Source organism: Pteropus vampyrus, unplaced genomic scaffold (assembly GCF_000151845.1).
Source record: "Pteropus vampyrus isolate Shadow unplaced genomic scaffold, Pvam_2.0 Scaffold620, whole genome shotgun sequence".
In the NCBI taxonomy this organism is placed as follows: Eukaryota; Metazoa; Chordata; class Mammalia; order Chiroptera; family Pteropodidae; genus Pteropus; species Pteropus vampyrus.
Genome location: NW_011889401.1, coordinates 429,820 through 439,296, shown reverse-complemented (window position 1 = coordinate 439,296; position 9,477 = coordinate 429,820). Strand labels below are relative to the sequence as shown.

At 44.3% G+C, this 9,477-nt stretch overlaps 2 protein-coding genes across 2 annotated transcripts in view; both read left to right on the top strand.

The window, feature by feature from the left end:
* Position 1: 1 nt before the first annotated feature.
* PURB (purine rich element binding protein B) lies at positions 2 to 7,915 on the top strand (the record flags this gene model as incomplete). The annotated part of the gene is made up of 1 exon (XM_011384769.2): positions 2 to 7,915. A coding segment is annotated over one exon (411 nt), but the record flags the coding sequence as incomplete, so codon positions are not given.
* The window catches only part of LOC105308756 (histone H2A.V), a 28,461-nt gene continuing 19,087 nt past the window's right edge, over positions 104 to 9,477 (top strand). The window contains exon 1 of the mRNA XM_011384763.2: positions 104 to 113. The gene's annotated coding sequence lies outside the window, so the exon portion shown is untranslated. The remainder of the gene's footprint in view (positions 114 to 9,477) is intronic.

The window sequence follows — 9,477 nt, the reverse complement described above, 5'->3', positions numbered from 1 at the left end:
CGCGCTGCCCGCGCAGGGCCTCATCGAGTTCCGCGACGCGCTGGCCAAGCTCATCGACGACTACGGCGGCGACGACGACGAGCTGGCGGGAGGCCCGGGCGGCGGCGCGGCGGGCCCCGGAGGCGGCCTGTACGGCGAGCTCCCGGAGGGCACCTCCATCACGGTGGACTCGAAGCGCTTCTTCTTCGACGTGGGCTGCAACAAGTACGGGGTGTTCCTGCGCGTGAGCGAGGTGAAGCCGTCCTACCGCAACGCCATCACCGTCCCCTTCAAGGCCTGGGGCAAGTTCGGGGGCGCCTTTTGCCGGTATGCGGATGAGATGAAGGAGATCCAGGAGCGGCAGAGGGATAAGCTCTATGAGCGACGCGGCGGCGGGGACGAGTCCGAGGGTGAGGAGGTGGATGAGGACTGAAACGCGCAGCTTCCCTCCGGGCCTCCCCACCCCGCCCCCGCCGCTAAAGAGCTCCCCTTCCTGCTCATCCCCGGTGATCTAGCTGAGGGGAGCAAGGGAGGCCCCACAGGGAGAGAACGAAGTTCAAAGCAACGTAGCTAATTACGAGAAATAACCACGAGAGAACAGTCACGGACGATTAGAGAAAGGCAGCAGAGTTCCAAGGAACTGACGGCAACTTGCGAATAGAGAACAACAGCGTCTCCTCACCTGAGCAAAACAGCCTCAGCTTCTGTGGTTTCCCAACGGATGTTCCTGAACCCACCAGGATGACCCTGGCGGGGAAAGGTCCTCGCACGTCCTGGGCCAAGGACCACCTCTGAGTCACCCAGACCCCTCGAAAACAGCTGAGTTTGTGTTGTACTTGGGAACCTGGTCTGAAGATCTCTCCAGACCTCACTGTTGCAGTGTCTGTTCCTTCACCTCCCTTGAAATCTGCATTTTGGATCTAGGTCTTCATAGAATTCCTGAGAAGAGAGAGGCATTTGGAGTTACCCAGTTCTGAGGGCACAGGTTTCATGAAAAGAAATGCAACTTTAAATAATCATGGACGGAACAGAAGAGTTCAAGAAGTCATGGGGGAATACAGCAACAAAGTGGATCTATTTTGTTTAAAATAGTTTTGCATGATACCTGGACCGAGGCCCGTGTCATTTCTTTGCAGAATTCTGAGATGCATATGGATTCAGATGTCAATCCTTGAACTAGAATTCGTTATTAAGAATTTTTAAAAGTTGGGAAATTTTCTTGAAGATGAAAGAGCAGTTTTACATCGGAGGTTGCTGAGATAGGCACAAGAAAAAATCAGGCATAAAGCACAAGGAAAAAACTGTTTGAGTGGATTGGTTGCTGCTCACTAAAGTTCTTCCCCTGATCTCTCAACATGGAGGTCATTACCAAGATATGGCTTAGGTACGGATGAGAGCCAGGTCCCTGAGGCTCCTCCACGGAAGCCAGTGAATTATGGCTAATTTGGCTTTTTCGGCCACCGGTTGGCTGGATTTTAAACCATAGAACTTTCAAAAAGAACAGTGTGGCTGCAAGCCTGAGCTTTAATGAAATATATGTCCTCACAGAAAAGTTTAAAATAACCAAAACTGAAGTCTTCCTCTGTCTTCAGTTTTAATCTGTGGATTCGTTTGAATATTAAAGATCCTCAGGTTCAGAATTCCAGCATTTATTCTTTTAAAATAAATTTTTAAGAACTTGATCCATTGTATCAGTACCTCACAATCGAAGTTGGCAAATGGTGGATGTGTGATTCAAGCAGCGTGCCCTTTGGAAGCTGAAATCCATCTGAATGGAGCCGCAGCGAACATGAGTATGCTGACTATATCCTGGAAGCATTTTTATACCATCTTGAAATTTCAACAAACTGGCTTTTGCTAGTTTATCCAGCTGTCTTTCAAGAATAAAAGTTGGGGTTTTCAAGGATCGCCTCATATATTTTAAACGGATTTTCAGTAGAAATGAATTTTATTAATCAAGTTACTCCCACCCCATCAAAAGGTGTTCCTAGAAATGTCACAGATCTAGGTAACTTCGAATCGAATGGGAGCTAATGTGCTTTCCAAAGTTTTCAGGTATGCTTTGTGCGACACCTTCTCAACCAGGAGGCAAGTAACCCCACCTCCACAATCCTAGTATTTTTTTTAACTGCATGACTGCCCTTTATTTGAGCTGCCTTTTAATTTATTGCTTACCCTTTTTATTACCTTATTTTGGTATTATTCAATACATACAATCTTTTTGTATTTATTGGGAAAAGTAATATACAAAAAGGTCGTTTTCATGCATTGTGGCTGAGAGGGAGGGAAATAATCATGTATATAAAATTAGGCTTTTTTAAAAATTAGACTGATTCAGAATATTGTTAATCTTAGATTTTTAAAAAAAAAAAAAAATGGAAGAGCCACAAACATTGGTGCCCTTTCCAGACTATTTCTCTACTCATCATCCACAGTAGACTTTTTAAACAGATTTTTTTTAAAGCTTTTCTTTTTTAAAATTTTTTCTCCGTTGCAAAGAATGTTTCCTAAATTGTATGGGAGCAATAGTATTTTCGATGTTTTAATGACATCCGTATACTTGTACTGTATTTTGTACTACAAGGCAGCTGTTTTCAGTAATGTCCTGCTGTATTTACCTATGTGTTTTGAGTGTTTCTTTGCTGCGGAGAACAAAACCCTGAATAGTTTTAGTAAAGGAGCTGAAAAACTAGCGTTAGCTTAGCAGAAACTGTTTAAGTTTCAAACTCTGAGGCAGCAATGAGAATTAAGGTTGCAGCTATTAGTTGGTTGCTGTAACTTTTTCATTTTCAAACCATGTATAATTCCTGTACAGACCAACTTGTTTTCTTGCTTCAGTGGTGGTTCTGTTGCTCCGCTGCAGTGAGCCAGTTCAATTTTGCAAAGGTGCAGTACCTCTCCTTTTTAAGGGGTTGGTTTATTCTTTTTTCTTTTCTTTTTGTTTGGCTGAATTGCAGTAACTAGCCTTGCCTTTCTATTCTGTAGAAATGACAGGGTCTTCACAATCCTTCACCAGTGGCTACTAAGCTATAATTAGCTGAATAGAAAGAATGTGGAAGTGGTCTGAGGCATATAGAGTATATGCCAAGAACACTACCATATATGGAATCAGCTTTGGTTACCAGAGAAATTTTCTTAGTCATTAGACCATGTAACAGTAATATATCATATGTAAATCTTTAGATATCAATTTGAGAATCCTCCAAAAAAAGGAGCAAAGAATGCATAAGCTATGTGTTGGAAAAGTAATTTATATTAAAATTTTGACCTGCCTATGTAAGATTAAGTGGTAAATGTCATAGTGGTGGGTTTTAAGTCTTAACCAATCTCAAAGGTTTGTTTCTCCTGCAGGGTTGGTTGGTGGCCTCTCTCCGCCGCAGGAAGGTTACAGAAGGGTGTGGGTCGATTGTAGCATTTCACTGTTCCTCGCCCCAGTCACTAGGGACAGTGGAAATCTGCAAAGCACAGACACTACACTTCGGACGCGTGTTTTGTTAAGGCGACATGAACGGGGCCGTCTTTCAGAACTCGGTCGGAAGTGTTGCCTGTGAAAGGTGATGATCTTTGTTAAATCCAGGCAGAAAATGTTTTGGTTTGTTTTTCAGCCCCTGCTATCAACAGTGATTTGGGGCTTGTTTTTTGACTTTGGCAAACATTCCAGCTAATGACATGTTCAAAATCATCATATTCCTGAGAAGTCGGGAAGTAAAATTCCTTTTCCAGTAATTGACAGTATGTTCATTTCTGAGACTACTGCAGTTACAGAAGTGAGACGTCCAAATTTTAGAAACAATTACAAAAGCAGGACTCTAACATCCTATGATTGAGTCCCTTCTGGTTTCTGTTGTCTCTGCCACTTGCCTGGAATGGTACTTCTAATCAGAGGAAGTTGTCAGTGCATATGCTACACAGAACAAAGTGTAAACAAAGTGGATGGCACCAAAAATCAAAGCGAAAACCAAACCAAAACCCAGACACCCTATGTTACTGTGGGAGGCATGTAGGTGGTACAATGACTGTGGCTGTGACACACACGGCTACTTGTCAAGTCACTTTCCATAATTATTTACTGCAAAGTGATTGAGGGGCTTTCCGTGTAGGCAGCCATTAACCTCTTTCCTTTGTAACCTCTGGATCACTTTGCAGTAAATTGCAGGTCTTTTAAGAGATTCAAGCTTCAGTTTTCTCAAAACAAAACAATTATCCTGTCTTATCTGAAAATGCAGGGTTGTGGGCAAAAGAGGCTGGTTATAATAATGCCCTCATATTGAGTGGTCTGTAAATGGCTGCACACTTCAGGCACTGTTGATGCTGAGGATGCTTTGTTAAATGTAACCTTGACTGGCTTTACAGGGGGGTAGAGTGATCTACACAAGGTATTGAAAGGTGACAATTCGTTTACGTCTACCTTGTTCTTGAGGTGGATGAAATTAAAGAGAGGCTTGAGTGTGTAAGCCATGCACATAAATATTCTTCACTGTAAATTTTGTTTTCATTTTAACCCAATTATGGTACTTTGTCCGATGCACAACTGATCTCTCAGTAGATATTCATTTGAAAATAGTGTGGCCTTGATCGGTTAGAAGGGGGAGGAGAGAAGTGACTTTCTGCTTATGTAAAACTGACTCGCTCGCCGAGTGGCTCTGCAGCACTCTTAGTGTCGAACGTGTTTGTTGTTGGTCTCCTTATTGATTGGGGAAACTTGATGTTTAGGTCCTGGAGTTATTAAATAAAATTGAGTTGTCTTCTGTGTTTAGGGAGTATCAGAATTGCTCTGATAGAGACAAAGTTCACTGCTTTGATGTCCAGTGTCAAGTTGGAGAATATATACAGTAGTGTAAAATCCCACTCTTAACTCCTAAAAACAGTTTTAATTTAGTACACCCTGAAAGTCCCATGCATACGGCCTGTTCAGAGAGCAGAGCCTCCCATCTCTTTGCTCTTTTTCCATTTTGTACTTCATTTGAGGAAGTGTGGAGTGATTTCACATTGCATATTGCCATTTTAACCCTGACATATTTCCCCAAGATAAAGCACTTTTTGATCATGAAATACATAGGATCTTTGTGTGGTATGGTTTATGGTCTCCCAGGCTCCCCCAGATAATCTGCTTTTAATAACATTGTTCTAACTCTCTGTAAGCAGAGTACAAATCTTTGCTAATGTTAGAAAGTTTTGTGGGATTGATCCAGAATGCATTTGCTAGCTTCCAGGGGAGAGGGAGAGAGAACAAGGCTGCATTCACAATTTAGTACGTTCCTTTCCCTTGAGCCTTAAGATAACTTTTTTTTTTTTTTTTTTTTGGTCAACAAATAGGCACTGAAGTTATAGTAAATGAATGAGATTATCAGTTTTCAGGGCTGTTTTTAAGAGTACTGTTAGCCAATCAGCTGTCTTCCTAAACAGTTGTTATTCCCATCGAATAAACTGGATAATGGGTGCATGGGTGGGGCTGAGGGGGAATAGTTTGTAGAAAACAAAGAAGAAAAAAAACCACATTTACCTTAAAATAGAGACAAATTAGAAAAAGGTGCATGTTGATGACTTATTTGAAATTCCAAATATAGGGTAGAAATGGCAAATTATAACTTCATTTCCCATTTTTAGTCAGAAAAGCAGGCATTAATTTTCAAATGTTAGACCCCAGAAGTTTCAAGAGATAGACTCCAGATGGTGAGTTCTCTTGATACAGCTAAGTTCGTTATTTGAAGTCACTTCGCAGTACTCCGTCTTAACACTTAGTTTCATTACTGATAGGATTTAACAGATTCTTATTTCAACAAATGTGATCCAATTGTCAGTACAGATTGGGGGAAAAAATTGTATCATGAAGACATTACTCAAGTCATTTCCAGTTGATATCTGTACCCGTGATCCAAGTAAGACCTATACGAATGTATTTTACATTTCCCAATGAAGTAGGGAATATACCATCAGTATAATCACCTTTATTTACAATCCTTTCCTTTCATTTAAAAATATTAACCCATGCTTCTGGAATTAGACATTCCAATTGTGATAGGTAAAGCCATGTTAAAACAACAGCAAATGCCACGTCGTAGTCTCACTGCTCAGTAGGACTTCCATAAAGGGGGGACAGAGCTTTATATGAAGCTAAAATGTTACCTTTCTTCCCATAGGTGATTCTAACAAAAAGGTCTGATGAAAGAGAATATGACTATACTTGTAGTTAACGTGAGATTTTGAGTCTAGGAGCGAATTTCATCTTCCCCGAGATACATGTTAAGTATCCTGTGCTGTGGATAAGACAGGGGTGGTGACACCTTTAGTAGGACAGAATGTGGGCCGAGTATTGGAGAGAAAGCAATAATAGATCTGTCCACTTTCACTGTCCATTAGCGTATTGCACAAGACCCAAGTTTGTCTTTTTTTAATCCTACCTTCTGTAACTTCAACAGTTAACACAAGAAAATTGATTTTAGACCACCTCTTATTTCTTGAAGGCAAGCGTTTGTCCCCAGTCTTACTGTGTCACAAGATCAAGCTGATAAAAAAAAAATCTTTGTTTGGAAATGGCATGGCAAGTGGTGTATTTTTCCCCTCCTAAAATTAATTTTTCAGGGACGTATAACTATAGAGAGAGCCCTAAGAAAATGGAAAAACAGGATTAAATCACTAAGCACATTTGTAGGAATTTGGGAGTTTCATTTGAAAGTGTTCAGATATGAGGCATAAACCCTCTCCTCCCTGCCTACTTGTCACCTATCTACAAAAGGTCTCTGGATTCCTAGAAGTTACTAGAGTGAGCAAGTCCAGGAACTGATTTTAAACTAGTGCAGGGCACACTGACACGGTCAGCGGTTTTGCACAGTATGGTGGTAGTCAAGTATCTTTGAGTTTTTTCCAATGATTATCAATATTTGAGTAATAAAGATTATCAGTGTATTTGGACTTATTTTTTCTAAAGTTCTAGAGAAATTAATAGGGATTCATCCTTCCTTCCTTTTGCACCTTCATGCAAATGTTTTTCCAGGATCATTTTTAAAGTCTATTCGTCTTCTGAGGTGTTTCCAGTTCTCCGTTCTGTAGGAATCGTCCCGGCTGGCCGTGTCTACACGGCTTCCTCAGACTAGATTCTCCCCTTGAGCTGGGGCTGACATCCCGCCGGTCGAGAATCTACAGATGTCATTTGAATGACGTCAAACCAAATCTTGATAGCAAGAGACAGAGCTTCCTGGTCTAGAGGTACAGCTGCAGTTTTGGTTGGAAGTGACTTTCAGAGGGGCTGCTGGCTGCTCGGTCTCTGTAAATACCCACATGCTTGTGCATCATAAACAAGTGTGTGTTCCTGTGTGTGAATTTGTAGGAGTGGTTTCTGCTTCAAGAGGAGCCGCACCTTTTAGTTTTATAAGGTCCCCTCCACTTGTAACCCTATAAATATTTGTAAATAGAACACTAAAATTTGTAGCGATAGGATCAATTTGGGAATATCTGCTGAGAGACCAAAAAGTTCATTTTTTTAAGTACCTTGGTTAAAGAGTAAAGATTATTCCTCTTATTTTTTAAAAGAAGAATGCACTTTAACAGCTGCATGGGCAATTCAAACGAGTCCGTGACGTGCAGCGCCCATTCAGAAATCACACTTCCTGGAAAGCACTCAAAAGCAGAGTCTGGACGGGCTGTCGGTCTCACTGCCTGGAGGGGAAGCTCAGATGGTGGTCGGGCGTTTCAAGCTGAGCAGGGCTGCTTCAAAAGAGCGATGTGAACACAGCCAGAAGCTTCAGACGGCTCCAAACTGCGGGTCCCATATTCAGCACTAACTAGCAAAACTGACAGAAAAACTCAGAGAAAAATGTTTAAGAATCCTTACTGCTGGTGTGTACTCCTTACAATAGCAGACTTTTGCAAATGGAGTTTTACAGTCTATATTTAAAAATTGTATGTTTGTAACAAATAAAGTATGCCGAAAAGTGAACAACAGGCTTGTGCTGGTGTCTCTGACGAATCCCCTGGTGATGGGGAGGGAAATGCCACAGCACGTCTGCTGGGGCTCAGATGGGCCTGGGGTTGGGCGAGTCCCCACGGAAAGATAACCTGTTGCACGTGGCATCATCTGAAGCATCTGAAGTCTAGCCCGTTGGTTCTAGACTCTGGGTTCTTGTTACCCTTTTCCAGTCAGCAATCTGTGGAGTAATTCAAGTCGCACATCAGCCTCACGCCTTGGTTTGTTTCTCAGACCACTTACCGCTTCCCCTGATTTCCTATATTCTACTGGCTTTTGGGCCCTGTCATTTGCAGTGGTTGTGAGGAAAGCCCTCGTTTCCTTTCGCTATCACTGACTTCTTAGGAGCGGACTAGGAAGTTCCAGTTTGCAGGGACCTTGGGTCTCCTACCCCCGTGCTCAAAGGAAGTAAAATAGTTATGTGGGCGCATCCCAGCCGTGGGGCCAGGTTTCCCATCCCAGAAGCTCCTTCACACTCCGTTTCCTGGAGACCCCAAAGAGCATTGTATCTTCCAGGGCTATATTGATACCTGTCATATTAGAAATTGAGCCATTTTTAAAACTATAGGTTCCATCAGCTGTCAGCAGTGACGCGACCTCATTTAGCCTCTGGAAAACATTGTCAAGTTGTAAGAATGACGTGAATGAGGCAAGTGACAGTGTTAGGAAATTAGTTCCACTTCTGGACTCGTTGGAGCCCTGGGGTCCTGGGGCGGGGGACGGTCTGGGGCAGCCTCAGAACCACGGAAGGAGACCGGGCTGTGAGTCTCGCCTTCTCGAAGACGAAGCTCGTTGACCCTTGAGTCCCTCCCAGGTTTTCTTTATGTTAGAGGCGGCTCTCGCTGTGCAATAACCACCACCCCCCCCGCCCCGCACACGCACATACACACAGTTTCCCTGTCACTGTCGCTTCGCAGTCTGGCTGCGGAAGCACTCGGAGAGCCTTGACTGCTGATGCGCAGGCGCCGCCCGGACCAACTGGGTCGGGATCTTTGGGACACAGGGTGTTGTGTGTCATGTCCCTCGTTAAGCCCACGCAGTCGGACGAGCCTGCGGGGTCTCGCAGCGCGAAGCGGAGGGAGGAAGGGCTGGGACTCCGCTGGAGGAAAGCCGAGAGGATCGCCGAGGACGGCGACGCGGTGCCTGCCCACCCACGCCACCGCCCGCCCCGGAAGGGCGCATCCTGGGAAAGAGGTCGCAGATGGAGGCGTAGGGCGTCGCGTCGGCAGGGCCCTCGCGGGGCGCCGGGGGGCTTACCTCGCGCACACAGCCCGTCGCCGTGCGTCGGTCACCTGGAGGGCCCCTCAGACACCACCCACTGAGCGGCTGGTTCAGCGGTCTGGGTAGAGCCTGAGAAGCTGCGTTACTAGCAAGTTCCCAGGTGACGTAGCCGCCGCCGCCGGTCGAGGACCCCCACCTGGAGCCTCGCTGCAGAAATCACAAAAGTCTGGGCACGTTAGCGCACTCGTCACCCGCGGAAGCGCTCGCCCTGGCCTGTCGGTTCTGCACAGCCCTGCGATGCGCAGCTCGGCGTG